At 42.0% G+C, this 23,087-nt stretch overlaps 1 protein-coding gene across 1 annotated transcript in view; it reads left to right on the top strand.

The window, feature by feature from the left end:
• The window catches only part of RBM14 (RNA binding motif protein 14), a 60,188-nt gene extending 37,327 nt beyond the window's left edge, over positions 1-22,861 (top strand). Inside the window, exon 4 of the mRNA XM_053719973.1 lies at positions 21,355-22,861. Within this exon, the coding sequence (XP_053575948.1) occupies positions 21,355-21,556 (202 nt within the window). The 3' untranslated portion in view covers positions 21,557-22,861. The remainder of the gene's footprint in view (positions 1-21,354) is intronic.
• Positions 22,862-23,087: the final 226 nt, after the last annotated feature.

The following is a 23,087-nucleotide window of genomic DNA, read 5'->3' as shown; positions in this document are numbered from 1 at the left end:
CACATGTCTGAAGCACTACATGACAGGAAATATTGCTGCCATCTAGTGCTCCTGCTAATGTGTTACATTTTTACAAAACTGCTTCCATATAGAGCTGCAGATACGTGAACACTCAGCTTACTTTACTATTTCTTAAAGGGACAGTCAAGTCCACAAAAACCTTTCATGTTTCAAATAAGTCATGTAATTTTAAACAACTTTCCAATTTACTTTTATCACCAATTTTGCTTTTCTCTTGGTATTCTTAGTTGAAAGCTAAACCTAGGAAGGCTCATATGATTTCTAAGCCCTTGAAGGCCGCCTCTAATCACATGCTTTTGTATTTGCTTTTCACAACAGGGGAGAGCTAGTTCCTGTAAGCCATATAGCTAACATTGTGAGCACGCCTGTGAATTGTGGCAGACACTGCACTAATTGGCTAAAATGAAAGTCAATAGATAATAAATAAAATGTCATGTGATCAGGGGGCTGGAAGAAGGTTCCTAGATACAAGGTAATCAGAGTTAAAATTATATTAATATAACAGTCGTGGCTGTGCAAAACTGGGGAATGGGTAATAAAAGGATTATCTTTTAAAACAACAAGCATTCTGGTGTTGACTGTCCCTTTTAACAAAGGTTAACAAGAAAACGAAGAAAATTTGATAACAGAAGTAAATTGGAGTGTTATTTAAAATTACATATTCTATCTGAATCTTGAAAAATTTTCATGGGACAAATCCTTATGGATGCTTATAGCAGTGTGCAGGCACATTAGTCATGGGACTTGGAGACATAGGGGTTAATCCCCTTCATAGCAGAGGAAGGGATTAACCTCCTTGGGGCTCAGATCTATTTTTAGTTCTTTAAAATTTTGGCAGCCTCCTTTCTTTTTAAAGACAAGTCCACGGATCATCTTCATTACTTATGGGATATTCACCACCTGGTCAGCAGGAGGAGGCAAAGAGCACTACAACAGAGCTGTTAAATAGCTCCTCCCTTCCCTCCCACTCCAGTCATTCTTTGCCTACGTTAGTGATAGAAAGAAGTAAAGTGAGGTGTTAGATTAGATTCTTCAATCAATAGTTTATTATTTTTAAAGTAGTGCAAGATTGTGCAGCTTTGTTCTAGGGTGTAGCTGTAGTCCATATCAGTCTCTAGAGTAGAGCTTTTGGTGGCTTTAGAGCAATGGAAACTGGTGGGACATAATTCTCACTGTGCCTCCCATACATTAATGCTGCCCTTATCCTGATGGCCTAAGCAAACTTAACTCAGGCTTTATCATTTTCCACAGGGCTATAGGAGCGAGAGGACCTCTTAAACCTGCTGGACTGTCCTGCTATCGGGCAGATTTAAGTTAAGTGCTGACTTTTTATTCTGAGAGTAACAGGAGGACTCAGAGGAAAGTAAGCACTTTGTTTATTCTATTACATATGAGGCTCAATATGGGGCTCTTTATCATGGGACACATACTCTGTGTATGGAGGGTTCTGTTTTTACTGACAGCTTATGTACAGGCACTGGGGATTTAAGCAAATTTTTACCTATCGGTTTATTTTTTTTCTAAAATGAAAGCTTGTCGGTTCGAGTGTATTACTAACGCCCAAGGTGAGCAGGGCTAACTTTTGCACGCTTATTAATTACGCTGCGCAGTTTGTGGCTTGTCTGGTACACAGAGCTGTTCCGGATTTGCCGTGGGGCACCATTTTACTCACTTGCATCGGAACAGTTGTTGCATCAGTCGCATTAGAACCGCATGACAGTAGAAGCAAACGGTTTGTAGCAGTGTTGAGCCATCCTCTTCTGCAGCGCTGGAACTTAGCTGGAGATTCAGTTGGCAGGTAGGTGCCTCAGCAGAGCTGCTGAGGCGTAGAGGTGTCTGAATTGTTTAGGTTGCCTAATTGAGGATACATTTTTTCTCTCAAGGAAAATAGTTTCCGTTTAAAGTCACAGTATCATTTTTTTTTTTTTTTTTTTTTTACATTAAAAATAGTTATCTGTATAAATTTTGTGTTCTCTTGGAGCACAGTTTCTCTCTACAGTAAAAAAGTTTGCTTTTTAAAATTTAAAGGGCCAGTAGCAGTTTATTGTAATAAAGGTTTTTTCTCCAACATAGGTGTGTCCGGTCCACGGCGTCATCCTTACTTGTGGGATATTCTCCTCCCCAACAGGAAATGGCAAAGAGCCCAGCAAAGCTGGTCACATGATCCCTCCTAGGCTCCGCCTACCCCAGTCATTCTCTTTGCCGTTGTACAGGCAACATCTCCACGGAGATGGCTTAGAGTTTTTTAGTGTTTAACTGTAGTTTTTCATTATTCAATCAAGAGTTTGTTATTTTCAAATAGTGCTGGTACGTACTATTTACTCAGAAACAGAAAAGAGATGAAGAATTCTGTTTGTATGAGGAAAATGATTTTAGCAACCGTAACTAAAATCCATGGCTGTTCCACACAGGACTGTTGAGAGCATTAACTTCAGTTGGGGGAACAGTTTGCAGTCTTTGCTGCTTGAGGTATGACACATTCTAACAAGACGATGTAATGCTGGAAGCTGTCATTTTCCCTATGGGATCCGGTAAGCCATGTTTATTACGATGGTAAATAAGGGCTTCACAAGGGCTTATTTAGACTGTAGACATTTTTTGGGCTAAATCGATTGATATTAACACTTATTTAGCCTTGAGGAATCATTTATTCTGGGTATTTTGATATAATAATAGGCAGAGTCTCATTTTCGCGCCGGTGTTGCGCACTTGTTTTTGAGAGGCATGGCATGCAGTCGCATGTGAGAGGAGCTCTGATACTTATAAAAGACTTCTGAAGGCATCATTTGGTATCGTATTCCCCTTGGGTTTGGTTGGGTCTCAGCAAAGCAGATACCAGGGACTGTAAAGGGGTTAAAGCTTAAAACGGCTCCGGTTCCGTTATTTTAAGGGTTAAAGCTTCCAAATTTGGTGTGCAATATTTTCAAGGCTTTAAGACACTGTGGTGAAAGTTTGGTGAATTTTGAACAATTCCTTCATGTTTTTTCGCAATTGCAGTAATAAAGTGTGTTCAGTTTAAAATTTAAAGTGACAGTAACGGTTTTATTTCAAAACGTTTTTTGTACTTTCTTATCAAGTTTATGCCTGTTTAACATGTCTGAACTACCAGATAGACTGTGTTCTGAATGTGGGGAAGCCAGAATTCCTATTCATTTAAATAAATGTGATTTATGTGATAATGACAATGATGCCCAAGATGATTCCTCAAGTGAGGGGAGTAAGCATGGTACTGCATCATTCCCTCCTTCGTCTACACGAGTCTTGCCCACTCAGGAGGCCCCTAGTACATCTAGCGCGCCAATACTCCTTACTATGCAACAATTAACGGCTGTAATGGATAATTCTGTCAAAAACATTTTAGCCAAAATGAACCCTGTTCAGCGTAAGCGTGGATGCTCTGTTTTAGTTACTGAAGAGCATGACGACGCTGATATTAATATCTCTGAAGGGCCCCTAACCCAATCTGAGGGGGCCAGGGAGGTTTTGTCTGAGGGAGAAATTACTGATTTAGGGAATATTTCTCAGCAGGCTGAATCTGATGTGATTACTTTTAAATTTAAATTGGAACATCTCCGCATTTTGCTTAAGGAGGTATTATCCACTCTGGATGATTGTGAAAATTTGGTCATCCCAGAGAAACTATGTAAAATGGACAAGTTCCTAGAGGTGCCGGGGCTCCCAGAAGCTTTTCCTATACCCAAGCGGGTGGCGGACATTGTTAATAAAGAATGGGAAAGGCCCGGTATTCCTTTCGTCCCTCCCCCCATATTTAAAAAATTGTTTCCTATGGTCGACCCCAGAAAGGACTTATGGCAGTCAGTCCCCAAGGTCGAGGGAGCGGTTTCTACTTTAAACAAACGCACCACTATTCCCATAGAGGATAGTTGTGCTTTCAAAGATCCTATGGATAAAAAATTAGAAGGTTTGCTTAAAAAGATGTTTGTTCAGCAGGGTTACCTTCTACAACCCATTTCATGCATTGTCCCTGTCACTACAGCCGCATATTTCTGGTTTGATGAACTGATTAAGGTGCTCGATAGTGACTCGCCTCCTTATGAGGAGATTATGGACAGAGTCAATGCTCTCAAATTGGCTAATTCTTTCACTCTAGACGCCTCTTTGCAATTGGCTAAGTTAGCGGCTAAGAATTCTGGGTTTGCTATTGTGGCGCGTAGAGCGCTTTGGTTGAAATCTTGGTCGGCTGATGCGTCTTCCAAGAACAAGCTACTAAACATTCCTTTCAAGGGGAAAACGCTGTTTGGTCCTGACTTGAAAGAGATTATCTCTGATATCACTGGGGGTAAGGGCCATGCCCTTCCTCAGGATAGGCCTTTCAAGGCAAAAAATAGACCTAATTTTCGTCCCTTTCGTAAAAACGGACCAGCCCAAGGTGCTACGTCCTCTAAGCAAGAAGGTAATACTTCTCAGGCCAAGCCAGCTTGGAGACCAATGCAAGGCTGGAACAAGGGAAAGCAGGCAAAGAAACCTGCCACTGCTACCAAGACAGCATGAAATATCGGCCCCCGATCCGGGACCGGATCTGGTGGGGGGCAGACTCTCTCTCTTCGCTCAGGCTTGGGCAAGAGATGTTCTGGATCCTTGGGCGCTAGAAATAGTCTCCCAGGGTTATCTTCTGGAATTCAAGGGACTTCCCCCAAGGGGAAGGTTCCACAGGTCTCAGTTGTCTTCAGACCACATAAAAAGACAGGCGTTCTTACTTTGCGTAGAAGACCTGTTAAAAATGGGAGTGATTCATCCTGTTCCATTGAGAGAACAAGGGATGGGGTTCTACTCCAATCTGTTCATAGTTCCCAAAAAAGAGGGAACATTCAGACCAATCCTAGATCTCAAGATCTTAAACAAATTTCTCAAGGTCCCATCTTTCAAGATGGAAACCATTCGAACTATCCTTCCTTCCATCCAGGAAGGTCAATTCATGACCACGGTGGATTTAAAGGATGCGTATCTACATATTCCTATCCACAAGGAACATCATCGGTTCCTAAGGTTTGCATTCCTGGACAAACATTACCAGTTCGTGGCGCTTCCTTTCGGATTAGCCACTGCTCCAAGGATTTTCACAAAGGTACTAGGGTCCCTTCTAGCTGTGCTAAGACCAAGGGGCATTGCAGTAGTACCTTACCTGGACGACATTCTGATTCAAGCGTCGTCCCTCCCTCGAGCAAAGGCTCACACGGACATCGTCCTGGCCTTTCTCAGATCGCACGGCTGGAAAGTGAACGTGGAAAAGAGTTCTCTATCCCCGTCAACAAGGGTTCCCTTCTTGGGAACAATTATAGACTCCTCAGAAATGAGGATTTTTCTAACAGAGGCCAGAAAGACAAAGCTCCTGGACTCTTGTCGAATACTTCATTCCGTTCCTCTTCCTTCCGTAGCTCAGTGCATGGAAGTGATCGGGTTGATGGTAGCGGCAATGGACATAGTTCCTTTTGCGCGCATTCATCTAAGACCGTTACAACTGTGCATGCTCAGTCAGTGGAATGGGGACTATACAGACTTGTCTCCAAAGATACAAGTAAATCAGAGGACCAGAGACTCACTCCGTTGGTGGCTGTCCCTGGACAACCTGTCACGAGGGATGACATTCCACAGACCAGAGTGGGTCATTGTCACGACCGACGCCAGTCTGATGGGCTGGGGCGCGGTCTGGGGATCCCTGAAAGCTCAGGGTCTTTGGTCTCGGGAAGAATCTCTTCTACCGATAAATATTCTGGAACTGAGAGCGATATTCAATGCTCTCAAGGCTTGGCCTCAGCTAGCGAGGACCAAGTTCAATCAGACAACATGACGACTGTTGCGTACATCAACCATCAGGGGGGAACAAGGAGTTCCCTAGCGATGGAAGAAGTGACCAAGATCATTCTATGGGCGGAGTCTCACTCCTGCCACCTGTCTGCTATCCACATCCCGGGAGTGGAAAATTGGGAAGCGGATTTTCTGAGTCGTCAGACATTGCATCCGGGGGAGTGGGAACTCCATCCGGAAATCTTTGCCCAAGTCACTCAACTTTGGGGAATTCCAGACATGGATCTGATGGCCTCTCGTCAGAACTTCAAAGTTCCTTGCTACGGGTCCAGATCCAGGGATCCCAAGGCGGCTCTAGTGGATGCACTAGTAGCACCTTGGACCTTCAAACTAGCTTATGTGTTCCCGCCGTTCCCTCTCATCCCCAGGCTGGTAGCCAGGATCAATCAGGAGAGGGCGTCGGTGATCTTGATAGCTCCTGCGTGGCCACGCAGGACTTGGTATGCAGATCTGGTGAATATGTCATCGGCTCCACCTTGGAAGCTACCTTTGAGACGAGACCTTCTTGTTCAGGGTCCGTTCGAACATCCGAATCTGGTTTCACTCCAGCTGACTGCTTGGAGATTGAACGCTTGATTTTATCGAAGCGAGGTTTCTCAGATTCTGTTATCGATACTCTTGTTCAGGCCAGAAAGCCTGTGACTAGAAAGATTTACCATAAAATTTGGAAAAAATATATCTGTTGGTGTGAATCTAAAGGATTCCCTTGGGACAAGGTTAAGATTCCTAGGATTCTATCCTTCCTTCAAGAAGGATTGGAAAAAGGATTATCGGCAAGTTCCCTGAAGGGACAGATTTCTGCCGTGTCGGTGTTACTTCACAAAAAACTGGCAGCTGTGCCAGATGTTCAAGCCTTTGTTCAGGCTCTGGTTAGAATCAAGCCTGTTTACAAACCTTTGACTCCTCCTTGGAGTCTCAATTTAGTTCTTTCAGTTCTTCAGGGGGTTCCGTTTGAACCCTTACATTCCGTTGATATTAAGTTATTATCTTGGAAAGTTTTGTTTTTAGTTGCAATTTCTTCTGCTAGAAGAGTTTCAGAATTATCTGCTCTGCAGTGTTCTCCTCCTTATCTGGTGTTCCATGCAGATAAGGTGGTTTTACGTACTAAACCTGGTTTTCTTCCAAAAGTTGTTTCTAACAAAAACATTAACCAGGAGATTATCGTACCTTCTCTGTGTCCGAAACCAGTTTCAAAGAAGGAACGCTTGTTGCACAATTTGGATGTTGTTCGCGCTCTAAAATTCTATTTAGATGCTACAAAGGATTTTAGACAAACATCTTCCCTGTTTGTTGTTTATTCAGGTAAAAGGAGAGGTCAAAAAGCAACTTCTACCTCTCTCTCTTTTTGGATTAAAAGCATCATCAGATTGGCTTACGAGACTGCCGGACGGCAGCCTCCCGAAAGAATCACGGCTCATTCCACTAGGGCTGTGGCTTCCACATGGGCCTTCAAGAACGAGGCTTCTGTTGATCAGATATGTAGGGCAGCGACTTGGTCTTCACTGCACACTTTTACCAAATTTTACAAGTTTGATACTTTTGCTTCTTCTGAGGCTATTTTTGGGAGAAAGGTTTTGCAAGCCGTGGTGCCTTCCATTTAGGTGACCTGATTTGCTCCCTCCCTTCATCCGTGTCCTAAAGCTTTGGTATTGGTTCCCACAAGTAAGGATGACGCCGTGGACCGGACACACCTATGTTGGAGAAAACAGAATTTATGTTTACCTGATAAATTTCTTTCTCCAACGGTGTGTCCGGTCCACGGCCCGCCCTGGTTTTTTAATCAGGTCTGATAATTTATTTTCTTTAACTACAGTCACCACGGTACCATATGGTTTCTCCTATGCTATTATTCCTCCTTAACGTCGGTCGAATGACTGGGGTAGGCGGAGCCTAGGAGGGATCATGTGACCAGCTTTGCTGGGCTCTTTGCCATTTCCTGTTGGGGAGGAGAATATCCCACAAGTAAGGATGACGCCGTGGACCGGACACACCGTTGGAGAAAGAAATTTATCAGGTAAACATAAATTCTGTTTTTTTAAAAAATTTTTATTACATTATTTTTCTGTGTTTCAGTATGGACATAGAAGCCGTGCAAAATGTTACTTGCTCCATGTGTTTGGATGCCAATGTGGAACCACCAATTCCTTTTTTTCCCCCCATGTATTGAGGGCTTTAAGTTATAAAGAAGATTTTTCATGATCAAGATTTTTCTCAGGAGTCTAATGACAAGATTCAGAGTATGCCGCAGCTTTCTCCCCAAGTGTCCCAAACTTTAACTGCTCTAGCACCTGCTGGAGTTACTTTAAAAGACATAGCTGCTCTTATGTCTTCCACAATTTCTGATGCGTTGTCTGCTTTTCCTATGCTACAAGGCAAGCGTAAGAGGAAAGACAACCATGTTATCAGTGAGGTTTCTGATGCCATGGTGGCAATCTTAGAAGTACCCTCCCAGGGAACTGAGGAGGGTATAGAGGTTCTATCAGAAGGCGAAATTTCGGACTCAGTTCATTGCCTTTGACTGATTCAGAGGTTGTCTCTTTCAGATTTAAACTAGAACACCTCCGTCTGTTACTCAGGGAGATTTTGGTTACCTTAGACTGTGATTCCACAGTAGTGGTCTCTCCTGCGAAGTCGAGTAAATTGGACAGATTTTTTCCAGTTCCTAATCAAGCTTCGGAGGTTGTTTCTAAGGAATGGGAGAGACCAGGTATTCCTTTCTCTCCATCTCCTATTTTCAAAAAGATGTTTCCTATAGCGGACGCTGTCAAGGAAGCTTGGCAAACGGTTCCTAAGGTGGAAGTGGCTATCTCCACCTTAGCCAAGCGAACTACTATTCCCATTGATAGTTGTGCTTTTAAAGATCCCATGGACAAGAAGTTGGAGGGTCTACTTAAAAAGATTTGTTCACCAGGGTCTGCTATTACAACCGGCTGCGTGCATTGCTACTGTCACTTCCTTAGAGGAGATCCAAGATAGGATTAAAGCTCTGAAATTAGCTAATGCCTTTATTACGGACACTTCTCTGCAAATTACTAAATTATCAGCTAAGAGTTCTGGGTTCTCTATCCTAGGCCGCAGAGCCTTATGGTTAAAACCTTAGGTCTGCGGACGCGTCGTCTAAACTTCTAGCGATTCCTTACAAGGAGATTACCCTTACCCTCACAGGAGGTAAGGGTCATCTCCATCCTCAGGATAAGAGAAACGAGCATTTCAAGGGAAATTCTTTCTCTTCCTCCTCCAAACCGGAATAATCTAAACCTACTTGGAGACCCAACCAGTCTTGGAACAAGGGTAAACAATCCAAGACAGCATGAAGGGCATTCCCCTGTTCCGGGACCGGATCTGGTGGGGGCAGACTTTCCTTCGTTCAGGCTTGTGTTCGGGACATTCAGGATCCATTGGCAGTAGAAAGTGTCAGAGGGATACAAACTGGAGTTCAAAAATTTTCCTCCCAGAGTAAGGTTTCTTCTTTCAAGATTATTTGCAGACCAGATAAAAAAGAGGCGTTCTTACATTGTGTAAGAGACCTCTCCTCTCTAGGAGTGATTGTTCCCGTTCCAGTACAGGAACAGGGGCAAGGTTTTTATTTAAATCTGGGGTTCCCAAAAAGGAGGGAACCTTCAGACCTATCTTAGATCTCAAGAGTTTAAACAAATTCCTCAGAGTTCCATCATTCAAGATGGAAACTATTGGTACCATTCTTCCATTGATCCAGGACGGTCAGTTTATGACAGTGGATTTAAAGGATGCTTATCTGCATGTTTCTATCCACAGAGAACATCACAGGTTCCCGAGGTTTGCTTTTCTAGACAAACATTTTCAGTTTGTGGCTCTTCCTTTTGGCCTGGCCACGGCACCCAGAATTTTCGCAATGGTTCTGGGGTCTCTGCTGGCAGTCCTAAGACTGCGGGGCATTGCGGTGGCTCCTTATCTAGATGATATTCTAATCCAGGCGCCATCTTGTCAACAAGCAAGATCTCATACCGACTTGGTACTATCCTTCCTGAGAACTCACGGGTGGAAGGTAAATCTGGGAGTTCCCTAGTCCCGAAAACAAGGGTGACTTTCTTGTGATTTCTAATTGATTCTATATCTATGAGGATTTTTCTGACAGGTCAGGAAATCAAAGATTCTAGATACCTGTAGAGTCCTTCAATCCACTTCTCGACCGTCAGTGGCTCAGTGCATGGAAGTAATCGGACTGATGGTGGGGGCAATGGACATCATCCAGTTTGCTCGGTTCCACCTCAGGCCTCTGCAGTTTAACATGCTCCGGCAGTGGAATGGAGATTATGCAGATTTAGGACTCTCTTCTATGGTGGTCTCTGGATCATCTATCCCAGGGGACCTGCTTTTGCAGACTGTACTGGGTGATTGTGACAAGACGCCAGCCTTCTCGGATGGGGAGCTGTCTGGGGTCCCCTAAAGGCTCAGGGAGTTTGGACTCAGGCGGAGTCTGTTCTTCCTATAAACATCCTGGAACTAAGAGCAATCTTCAATGCCTTTCTGGCCTGGCCTCAGTTGGCTTCGGCTCAGTTTATCAGATTCCAGTCGGACAACATAACATCAGTGGCTTACATCAATTATCAGGGAGGAGCGAGGAGTTCCTTAGCGATGACCGAGGTAGCCAAGATAATCCGGTGGGCGGAAGCCCATTCTTGCCATCTGTCAGCCATCCACATCCCAGGGGTGGACAACTGGGAGGCTGACTTTCTGAGCAGGCAGACTTTTCATCCGGGAGAGTGGGAACAGCATCCGGAAGTGTTCTCCAACCTGATTCTCAAATGGGGTCGGCTGGAGTTAGATTTCATGGCATCTCGTCAGAATGCCAAGATACGGGTCGAGGTCCAGGGATCCCCAGGCAAAACTGATAGATGCTCTGGCGGTTCCTTGGTCCTTCAAACTTGCATTCCTATTCCCTCCTTTTGCGCTTCTTCTTAGGTTTTCTTCCTAAGGTTGTTTCAGACAGGAACACTAATCAGGAGATTGTTGTTCCTTCCTTGTATCCTAATCCTTCTCAGAAGCAACGTCTTCTGCACAATTTGGATGTTGTCCATGCTTTAAAATTTTACTTACAGGCGACTAAGGACTTCCTTCAGTCTTCTTCTGTTTGTAATTTTCTCTGGAAAACGTAAGGGTCAGAAAGCTACGGCTACTTTCTTTTTGGCTAAAGAGTATCATCCGTTTTTGCATATGAGACTGCTGGACAGCAGCCTCCTGAAAGGGTTACGGCTCATTCCACTAGGGCTGTTGCTTCCTCATGGGCATTCAAAAATGAAGCTTCCGTGAAACAGATTTGCAAGGCTGCAACTTGGTCCTCTCAACACTTTTTCGAAATTCTATAAATTTGACACTTTTGCCTCAGCTGAGGCCGCTTTTGGGAGACGGGGTCTTCAAGCAGTGGTGCCTTCCGTTTAGGTTCCCTGTATTGTCCCTCCCCTATCATCGGTGTCCTCTAGCTTGGGTGTTGTATCTCATAAATAATGAAGATGTTCCGTGGACTCATCGTATCTTTAAAAAGAAAAGAAAATGTATGCTTGCCTAATTTGTTGACGATGAGTCAACGGCCCTCCCTGTTCTTTTAGATAGGTTGTTAATTATTATAAACTTCAGACACCTGCCCCTTGGCTTTTCCTTTCTCTTCCTAACTTTGGTCGAATGACTGGGGTGGGAGGGAAGGGAGGAGCTATTTAACAGCTGTGGTGCTCTTTGCCTCCTCCTGACCAGGAGGTGAATATCCCATTAGTAATAAAGATGATCCGTGGACTCATCGTGTCTAAATGAAACAAATTTATCATTCAAGCATACATTTTCTTTTTTTAATGACTGGTCTGAAGTGACTAGGTCAGGGGAGAGAGCGTGTATGGCGCCAATTCTTAGAGGCTGCATAGCTGTGATGGCGTCTTAAAAGGGACTGAGCACTTGTGATTCTCTTTGATACGAGAGGCACAATTTAAACTGAGTTTGGGATTTTCTTAGGAAGCAGAGCGATGCTCTACCGTTTATTGCTGCAAGTATCCTGTACAAATTAAGAGCTGTAGTTCAGTGTTTATGTGCAGCAGGATGAAGCGTGATGTTTGCGTGCTTCATCTCCATGCCGTCTTCGTTTCCCCGCCTCCTTCTTTTCAAGTACGGAGAAGCGTAATCTTGGACTGTAAATTCAGTTGCGTTAACCCGCCTCATTCTCCAACAGAGAACTGAGCGGCGTTACTGTTCTGAACGGCTCTGAGGAATGACGTGTCAAGGAAGATGATAGAACTGTGAGACAGTCTAGTAAATCATAACTCATAGTTTTCTCAAATCGGGTTCTACCACTGTAGTTTTAGAATCGGCAGGCTTGTATAAGAGATCCTCTGTTGGGCTTATTAAACTTATGTTTAAGGAGTCTTGCTGTTATTTTAACAAGGCTTGTGGAGTATTCATGTTTTTATTTCCAACCTGTGTAACATCCCAATGTCGAAATGCTTATACCTGGAGTGGGATTGGGGAGAATTTTTATGCTATGTTTCATAGGTTCCACATTCAGATACTTTTTTGTTTAGGTTAGATTTCCTTCACTTAAGGAAATATCATAATCCTAATGAATAGGATTAGATAGATATATATAGATAGATTTTTTTTTTTTATTTTATTTTTTTAGCAAGTCTCTAATCTTAAAGTGAGTTTTTAAATATTTCTAAAAAAAATTAGCCTCATGTCTCCCTGGAAGATGCTGTTTAGGCTTTGCCACAGCTTTTTCCTCAAACGTTCAAAGCCTTTTTTACGACCACTCATGCAGTGCCCTGCGGTTCCTCCCAATCTCCTGAAGGAGTTATTTGATTGCAGAATTGTCTGCCCAGATGTCTTCTGGTATCTGTGGCATTATAGGCTTTTCCTATCTTAAAGGGAAATCGCAAGAGGAAAATTCATGTATCAGATAGTAAGGTTTCTGATCCGCTTGCTGCTACACATATTGCCCTCCTTATAGTCTGATAAGGGCGATAGTCGGTAGCATCCGAGGGTTAAATCTCTTATTCGGACAGTTTAATTTACTTCATCTGGTGCTGAAGTAACTCGCTTCAAGCCTGAACACATTTGGGTATTATTTTGGAGGGGTTGGCTACTTGGTAGACTTTGACTCCCTGTCGACAATCCTCAAGAATCTAGTTATTTTATATATATATGTATATATATATACACTAGGATTAGTCAGTGAAAAATTTTCTTGTTCTCCTCCATGCTAGGAGAATTTTCTCGGGTATGGGAGAAGTCAAGGAGCCTTTTTTCCCTATCTTCTCCTGTCTGTCATAAGTTGTCTCCTTTTCTTTAAATATCATGGCACACAGTGCTTAAAGGTTACTGAACTAAGAACCAGGAGAGACAGGTTCTTATTCAGTACAGAGTTTCTGCTCAGCAATCACACACATAATCTGATGTGGTTATTAAGATTGCTATCTGGTTAAGAGATCTTCAGTCCATATAAAGGATGGATGCTCTTTTAAAGATGAAGTCCTTATGGACAAGTGCAGCATCTTTTTGGTGCAACTCCTTGTCTGATTCCAATTTGGACGACTCCATGTGGAGATCCAGGACAGGTTGTAAGGCCTATCTTTTATCCTTTGGAAGTCTTCACCTTTGTCTTCCAAGCAGGGTTAAAGTCCTCTTGGATACCCAGTCAGTCTGGATCAGGGGGAAGTAATTAAAGAAACCCGCAGCTAACTCTCATTCAGCAGGTAGGGTTTGCCCCTGAGCCAGGATCGGATCCTGTGGGGGCAGTCTATCTCAGTTTTTCTCATGCCTGGATACGAGATGCCCTAGATTCATAAGGCGCTGTAGATCTAGTATTCCAGGGTTACAAATTAAAATTCAATTCTTTCCTCCCAGGAGCAGGTTCCACCTCTTAAGATTTTCTGTAGCCCAGATAAGGAGAGGCGTTCTAGAAATGTGTTCAGGATCTCCCTCCCGGGGAGTGATTGTTCCAGTTTAGGAACAGGGTTTAGTTTCTTTCCCAAAGGGAAATGTGACGTAGTGGTTAGCTACACTGTGTCTGAAGCATGAGGCTGTGGTTTTGAACACAGGTAAAGCTCCTGCTTTCTCATCCAGAATGTGCTTCTGGTGACGGCTTGCATTTGTAAGCAGAAATGTTACTCCGTTTCAAGATGGAGACTATTCGCTCCATTCTTTCTTGGTGCAAGTGGGTCAAGTTTTAACAACCTTAGACATAAGGATGCATACTCTCGTTCCCATTCAAGAGATCTCAGATTTCTGAGTTTTGCCTTTCCGGCCAAACTTTTTCAGTTTGTGGTTCTACAATGACTTTGCCACAGCTCTCAGAGTTTTTCAGTTTTCTAGGCCGCAATTCGGTTCTGGGAATTGCAGTGGCGTTCCTCCTGGACGTCCTATTGGTTTAGACGCCATCTTTCTACAAGCAAGATCTCATTCAGAGGTTTTGTTGTCTTCGTTCCCTGAATGAAAGTTGAGCTGGAAAAGAGCTCCCTTGTCCTAGCTACAAGGGTAGTCTATTTGTTTCCCTATTAATGAAAATCTTCCTGACGGAGGTCAGAAAAGCAAAAATCCTGGGAGAAGTCTGTTCTCCCATTCATTATTCGGAGTTGAGAGTAATTTACAATGCTCTGATGGTTTGGCCTCAACTGTCCTTAGCCCAGTTTATCAGGTTCTAGTCAGTCAACATATCCTCTGTGAAATTCTGAGTTCCCTTGTCATGAAGGAAGTGTTTCAGATTTTTTTTTTCTGTGGACGGGTGCTCAGTTACGGTCTACCATCCACATTTCTGGAGTGGACAACTGGGAAGCAGATATCTGAGTGGTAAGACTTCCCATCCCGGGAGTGGGAACTCCATCCAGAAGTGTTCTCAAGGTTAACAACCAAATGGGTTACCAGAATTGGTTCTGATGGCGTCTTGTCAGAGCACCAAGTTTCCAAGTACGGTTTTAGGCCACAAGACCCTCAAGCCCTTCTAATAGATGCTCTGGCAGTTCCTTGGAACTTCAGGTTGGCATATCCTTGCCTCTGTCCTCCTTCCGCGAGTCATTGTTCGGATCCAGTAGGAGAGAGCATGATATTGTCTCTACCTCAGTGGAAACTTCTGTTGAGGAAAGATCTTCTGCTTCAGGGGTCCTTCCTTCATCCAAATATTGTTTCTCTGAAGCTGTATGCTTGGAGATAGAATAATTAAGTGTGGGTTTTCTGAAATGATCATTGAGTTCATGAATCAGGAGCGTTAACCTTGTTTTTTGGTATTTTTTAAACAGGCTTTGTTTGAGCTTATGCGTTTCCATAGATATTAAGTTATCTTGTAAAGTTTTGTTTCTGATATGTCTTCTGTTCGAAGGGTTTCGAACTCTGTTTGGCGTGTGATTCTCCTTATCTTATTTCGAAGATAAGGCAGTTCTTCGTATCAAGTTTGGTTTTCTTCCTAAGTTTATTTTTTTTATTTTTTTTCGGACAGAAATTTTAATAAGGAAATTGTTGTTCTGTCCTAATCCTTCTCATTAAGAACGTCTGTTGCACAACTTAGATGTTGTGCGGGCCGTTAAATTGTATCTACAGGCTACAAAGGACCTCATCAGTACTCTGCATTGTTTGTTGTCTTATGATCGTTAAGGCCAAAAAGCTTTTGCCACTCTTTTTTTTTCTCTGGTTGAGAAGTGTTATTCGCAGGGCTTATGAGACTGCTGGTCAGCAGCTTCCTGCGAGAATTACAGCTCTCCACTATGGAGGTGTCGTCTTCTTAGGCCTTAAAGAACGAAGCCTCTGTAGAACATTTTTCTAAATTGTATTAATTTGATAATTTTGCCTCGGCTGAGGTTTCTTTTGTTAGAAAGGTTCTGCAAGCAGTGGTGCCTTCTGTTTAGGTTACTTGTCTTGCCCTCCCGTATCATCTGTGTCCCCTAGCTTGGGTATTGAATCCCAACAGTAATTGATGATCCGTGGACTCACTGTCAATAGAAAACAAAATTTATGCTTACCTGATAAATTTATTTCTTGACACGGTGAGTCCACGGATCATCTTACTATTGGGAATATCACTCCTGCCCAGCAGGAGGCGGCAAAGAGCACCACAGCAAAGCTGTTAAATATCACCTCCCTTCTATCCCGTCCCAGTCATTGTCTTTGCCTACGTTAGTGTAAGGAAGTGGTAAAGTTAGGTGTCTAGAAAGATTCTTCAATCAAGATTTTATTTTATTTGCAGTACTAGTATGTGCTGTTTTTTCTCCAGGGTGTGGCAGTAAAAATGGGCGGGGCTTGTGTGGCAGTAAAAATTATCTGTTGCGCACTTCTTATTCTCACTTCCTGTATATAGAGGAGAGGTATCTGAATCCGTTTTTTTAGTTAAAACGGATATTTGTTAGCCTGACATTAGGTTTTGGCTACTCCGGATGACTCTGACACTACTGTCGTTGTCAACCCTAAAAAGTATATTCACCAGGGTTTACAATAGCAACCTGCGGTGTGTATTGCTACAGTTTCTAGTGCAGCCGCATACTGGTTTGATGCTTTGTCTGATTCCATTCAAACAGATACCCCCCTTGAAGAGATCGAGGACAGGATCAAGGCTTTTAAATTGACCAATTCTTTTATTTCTGATGCTTCCCTTCAGGTTATAAAATTGGGAGCAAAGATTTCTATCTTTGCCATTCTGGCTCGCAGAGCGTTATGGTTGAAATCTTGGTCTTCAGATGTGTCTAAGCTTTTGGCTATTCCTTACAAGGGTAAGACCTTGTTTGGCCCAGCTTTGGCTGATATTTCTGATATTACAGGAGGAAAAGGACATTTCCTCCCTCAAGATAAGATAAGTATGCATAAGGGACATCCAGTAATTTTCGTTCTTTTCGAAACATCAAGGGTAAACCTTCCTCTACAAGACAGGAACAGTCCAAGCCTTCCTGGAGACCCATCCAATCTTGGAATGAGGGAAAGCAATCCAAGAAGCGGATCTTGTGGGGGGCAGACTTCTTTTTTCGCTCGGGTTTGGGATGTTCAGGATCCTTGGACGATGGACATAATGTCCCAGGGATACAAACTAGAATTCAAGACCTTCCCCCCCCAGGGGCAGATTTCTTCTCTCAAGATTATCTGTCGACCAGATAAAGAGGCGTTCTTTTGTTGTGTTCAGGATCTATCCAAAATGGGGGTGATAGTTCCAGTTCAGGAGCAGGGTCTGGGATTTTACTCCAATTTGTTTGTGGTTCCCAAGAAAGAGGGAACCTTCAGACTAATCTTGGATCTCAAGAGTCTAAACAAATTTCTCAGAGTACTGTCCTTCAAACTGGAAACTATTCGTTCCATTCTTCCTTTAGTTAAAGAGGGTCATTTTATAACAGTAGATTTAAAGGATGTGTACCTTCATGTTCCCATCCACAGGGATCCTCACAAGTTTCTGAGTTTTGTTTTTATCCACAAACACTTCCAATTTGTGGCTCTCCTTTCGGTCTTGCTACAGCTCCCAGAATTTTTTCAAAGGTTCTGGGATCTCTGTTGGCAGTGCTCTGGTTACATGGTATTGCAGTGGCGCCTTATCTGGACGACATTCTGGTTCAGACCCAGTCTTTTCATCCAGCAAACTCCCACACAGAGATGCTCTTATCCTTCCTGCACTCCCATGGTTGGAAGGTGAATCTGGAAAAGAGTTCCTTAATTCCATCTACAAGGGGAACCATAATAGATTCTGTTTTTATTAAAAAAAAATTCTGACAGAAGTCAGAAAATCCAAGATTTTGGATTCTTGTCTCTTCTTCAATCCTCTCCTCAGCAATCAGTGGCTCAATGTATGGAGGTAATCGTCCTGATGGTAGCCACCATAGACATTATTCCTTTTGCTCGTTTCCATCTCAGACTTCTGCAGTTATGCATGCTCACAGTGGAACGGGTATTATGCGGATCTGTCTCCGCGAATTCATCTGGATCAGATGACAAGATATTCTGTTCCTTGGTGGTTGTCTCAGGATCATCTTTCACAGGGAACCTGTTTTTGCAGACCTACCTGGATGATAGTGAGAAACGCCAGCCTGATAGGTTGGGGAGCAGTCTGGGACCTTCTAAGGGCTCAGGGGACATGGACTCGGGAAGAGTCTGTTCTCCCCATAAACATTCTAGAGCTAAGAGCAATCGTCAATGCTCTTCTGGCCTGGCCTCCGCTTCTGCCCGGTTTATCAGATTTCAGTAGGGCCACATAATCTGTGACTTACATCAATCAACAGAGTGGAACTCTGAGTTCTTTGGCCATGAAGTAGGTGTCCAAGATTGAGTGGGCACAGACCCACAACTGTTTATCTGCAATCCACATTCCAGGAGTGGACAATTGGGAAGCAGATTTTCTGAACAGACCTTTCACCCGGGGGAATGGGAACTACATCCGGATGGGTTCTCAAACTTGTTTCTCAAATGGGGACAGCAGGATCTAGTTTTCATGGCATCTCGTCAGAATGCCAAGCTCCCGAGGTACGATTCGAGGTCCAGGGTCCCTCAAGCGGTTCTGATAGATGCTCCTGGCAGTTTCTTGGAATTTCAGTCTTACCTATTTCCCCCGTTCGCTCTCCTTCCTTGAGTCATTGCTCGGATCAAGCAAGAATGGGCGTCGGTTATTCTTATTGCTCCGACGTGTCCTCTCAGAATTTGGTATGTAGACCTAGTGGAGATGTCATCTCTTCCCCTTTTGGAAACTTCCTCTGAGAAAGGACCTTCTACTTCAAGGGTCCTTCCTTCATCCAAATCCAGTTTCTCTGAAACTGACTGCTTGGAGATTGAACGCTTAATTTTATCTAAGCGTAGTTTTTTCGGAGTCGTTCATTGAGACTGATTCAGGCTCACAAGCCTGTTACCAGAACAATTTACAATAATATTTGGCGAAAATATCTGTATTGGTGTAAATCCAAAGGCTACTTTTGGAGTAGAGTTCGGATTCCTAGGATTTTATCTTTTCTCCCAGAAGGTATGGAGAAGGGTTTATTGGCAAGTTCCTTGAAAGGTCAGATTTCTGCCTGGTCTATTTTGTTACATAAGCGTCTGGCAGAGGTACCACAGATGCTCAATCGTTCTGTCAGGCCTTGGTCAGAATCAGACCTGTGTTTATGCCGGTTACTCCTCCATGGAGTCTTAATCTAGTTCTTAAAGTTCTTCAACAGGCTCCGTTTGAGCCTATGCATTCCTTAGATTAAGTTATCTTGGATGGTTTTGTTTCTGGCTGCTATTTCATCTACTCGTAGAGTTTCAGAGCACTCGGCATTACAGTATGAGTCTCCTTACCTTATTTTTCATTTGGATAAGGTTGTTTTGCTTACTAAGTTAGGGTTTCTCCCTAAAGTGGTTTTAGATCGGAACATTAATCAGGAGATTGTTGTTCATTCCTTGTGTCCTAACCCTTCTCAGTCTTTTGCTCTGTTTTGTTTTTCTCTGGAAAACGTAAATGACAGAAAGCTACGGCTACTTCTTTCTTTGTTGCTGAAGAGTATCATTTACTTGGCATATGCACTGCTGGACAGCAGCCTCCTGAGAGTGTTACGGCTCATTCTACGAGGGCTGTTTCCTCTTCCTGGGCATTCAAAAATGAAGCTTTCTGTGGAACAGATTTGCAAGGCTGCAACTTGGTCCTCTCGTCACACTTTCTAAGTTCTATAAATTTCATACTTTTGCCTCGGCTGAGGCTTCTTTTGGGAGAGAGGTTCTTCAAGCAGTGGTGCCTTCAATTTAGGTTCCCTGTCTTGTCCCTCCCGTATCATCTGTGTCCTCTAGCTTGGGTATTGATTCCCAATCGTAATTAGATGATCAGTGGACTCATTGTGTCATTAGAAAGGAAACAAAATTTATGCTTACCTGATTTGTTTATTGACACGATAAGTCCATGGCCCGCCCCGTTTTTTTTGTTTTTGTTTTTTTTTTACGCGCTTTTGTCATACTATAAACCTCAGACACCTCTGCACCTTGTTGCTTCCTTTCTCTCCTTTTACTTCTGTCGAATGACTGGGGTTGGAGGGAAGGGAGGTGATATTTAACAGCTTTGCTGTGGTGCTCTTTGCCGCCTCCTGTTGGGCAGGAGTGATATTTCCAATAGTAATTAGATGATCCGTGGACTCATTGTGTCCAGAAAGAGAAATACATTTATCAGGTAAGCATAAATTTTGTTATTTTACTTTATGCACCCACTCTCATTCCAAAAAATAAAATAAGTCATGAAAGTGCCCTCATGTTTTTTATATAATATATACACACCCTTACAGTTTTCCATGGGAATCCCATATGGGTAAGTCCCAAAGCTAATATTTTCTTTACTGTACCAACTTTTCAGGTTTTATTACATTTTTTTAAATTGTGTATTGGCTGTATTTGTGGCAGGTCAAAAAACAAACAGTGCACCTTATACTAATCTTTATTGTGGCTTATCAACTTTTACATTAAAGTGCGTATTGGTTTAAAGGGACAGTAGTCAAAATTAAACTTTCATGATTCAGATAGGGCATGCGATTTAAAAAAATAATTCTAATCTACTTTTATCATGAAATTTGCTTTGTTCTATTGAATTCTTTGTATAAAGCTAAACCTAAGTAGGCTTTCTATACTGTTTAAGGCAACCTCCTTATTTTAGTCCTTTTTTGACATTTTTTTTTTTTTAAAGGAACAGTCAAGTCCAAAAAAAACTCATGTTTCAAATAGGGCATGTAATTTTAAACAACTTTCCAATTTACTTTTATCACCAATTTTGCTTTGTTCTCTTGGTATTCTTAGTTGAAAGCTAAACCTAGGAGGTTCATATGCTAATTTCTTAGATTTTGAAGGCTGTCTCTAATCTAATAGTTTTTCACCACTAGAGGGCATTAGTTCACATGTTTCATATAGATAACATTGAGCTCATGCACGTGAATTTACCATGGAAACAGCTCTGATTGGCTAAAAGGCAAGTCTGTCAAAAGAACTGAAATAAGGGGCAGTCTGCTGAGGCTTAGATACAAGGTAATTAGAGGTAAAACGTATAATTATAACTCTGTTGGTTATGCAAAACTGGGGCATTGTTAATACAGGGATTATGTTTCTTTTAAAACAAAAATAATTCTGGTGTTGACTACCCATTTAAAGTTAGACAGCCCTAGTTCATGTGTACCATATAGATAACATTGTGCTCACTACCGTCGAGTTATTTATGGGTCACCACTGATTGGCTAAAATGTAAGTCTGGGAAAAGAACTGAGATTATCAGAGGTAAAAAAAAGTTTATGCAAAACTGGGGAATTGGGTAATAAAATTTCCCCATCTTCCCCTGTGCATCCCTCAAGAATTGTAGTTGTATATTTAATGTATCAAGATAAAGTATGATGGATTCAGAGAGCTTCTGGTACAGTAGATATGTGAATAGCCTGCAGTTCAGCTCTGACAGAATGTATAGAACTTATTAAAGCACACTCCATCACCATTTACTATCATGTTAATTCATGTTAAGGCTGTAGATTTGATTCTTTCACTGCATTTCCTTGGACTCTTGTATCCCCATTAAAATTTCTCCTTCTGTCTCAACAGCAGGCTTGCTTCCGACCGCCGTTATTCTGAATTATCCGATTATCGCCGTTTAACAGAATCTCAGGCCGCATATCGCCGTTCACCACCCAAGTTACCGATGGACTATCGTCGGACACCAGAAAATGATTTGTCACACTATGCTCCCTACAGTGATTACTTGCGTTCAGCACAGCTTAAATCTAGCTATCAGCGTCACCTTTAATGAGATCGTACTGCCAGTTGGGTTGTATTTAAAGGTTCTTGTAAACCTATTTACAGCATGCTTTTGTTGGCTTTTGATACCTAATGTCGCTAAGTATAACCTATAAAACCCTTAGAATTCAGGTTAGGTTTATGACCACAGACACGTTTATTATGCTGCGCGCCTATAATTGATCTCCAGTCTATTCCCAGAATACCAGAAGGAAAAACATGTATGAGTTTTTTTTTTTTCTAACTTTTTCATTTTATATTATGCAAGAATGTTCTTATAAATTCAGTTTTTATTAGAGTGCAAAAAAAAAACAAAGTAGGAACCTTTTGAAATTCATCCAGTTTTAGAATTGTGTTGCATATTTTTCCTGTTAAAATTATCTATAGCATTTTGACGCAAATGTCTTGTTTTTTTTTTATTATTCATATTAGGGGTTTTTAGCACCTAAAATGCTAGATCTGTACATTTAGGATAACACCGTATTGAAACACCTCTACATATAGAACACCAATTGATTTATTCATTTTAGAAGCGGACAAGTCCCCCGCTAGACATGTATAATCAGAGATTTCCGATGCCTCCAAATGCGGTGGAAGGTGTCTGGCTATTTTCAAAGCCTGAATTCCTCTTGTGATAGTGCAACACACTAAGATCTGTGCAAATCCACATTTTAGTATGTTTCACTTTCACAAGAATCTGAAAAGAGCAGACGCTGTGAGCGGCCGCCACATTCCACATTGAGACATCTGAAGCCTCTGAATTCACATGCCTGGTCCCCACTCTTCTACAATGAGCTAGACTAAAACTAAACAGCTATATTTTATAAATCTTCTGTTCATTTCTTTTAAAATAATAATTAAAAAATATTCTATTGACCCAAATTGTAGAAGAAGTATTAATTTATCATATAATTTCATGGTTGTATAAGCACCGTGAGCTTGTAATCAACAGAGGCGATTTTTATGGGGTGCACTTGTGGGTTACATTTAGTTCATTTAGACAAAATTATTTGTTTGCAAATGGGTAAATTAAAAATATATGAAAACCGCAATTAGGCTTTTCCTTGCCATGATGAATTTCACAGATTGTGAAGTGTTTTTTTTTTTTTGCCATTGCTCCAGTTAATTACAAGTTTTTTCTTTTCTGGTTTTTTTGTTGTGCATTTTTTAGGCCTGGGTTTTCATATTCAATCCTTCTGAGTTCGGTAATTATTTTGCAATTGGTACAGTAATTGATTTGATTCTTTGCATTATGGTTTCTTTTATGGTCTGTTTCTTCCATATGCAAATTAAAAAGTGTTTTCTAAAATCACAAGTTATTGCTTCTTTTTTTTTTTCTTGATGCTACTACACAAATGTAGGAGGTTTAAAATTAAAATCAAGAGGTGATCATCAAGAAAAGTAGCGCAACCAAAAGTAACCTAAAATAATTGAGAATCGGTACCAGTCTGCATAATGGAGAATGCACAGACTTGATTGTGTTAAGGCACAATATCAGGTCTATGTGATAAGGCTAGATGTCTATATCTCAACTCTTAGTT

The sequence above is a fragment of the Bombina bombina genome, chromosome 7 (genome assembly GCF_027579735.1).
Source record: "Bombina bombina isolate aBomBom1 chromosome 7, aBomBom1.pri, whole genome shotgun sequence".
Lineage (NCBI taxonomy): Eukaryota > Metazoa > Chordata > Amphibia > Anura > Bombinatoridae > Bombina > Bombina bombina.
This window is presented reverse-complemented; position numbering and strand designations above follow the sequence as displayed.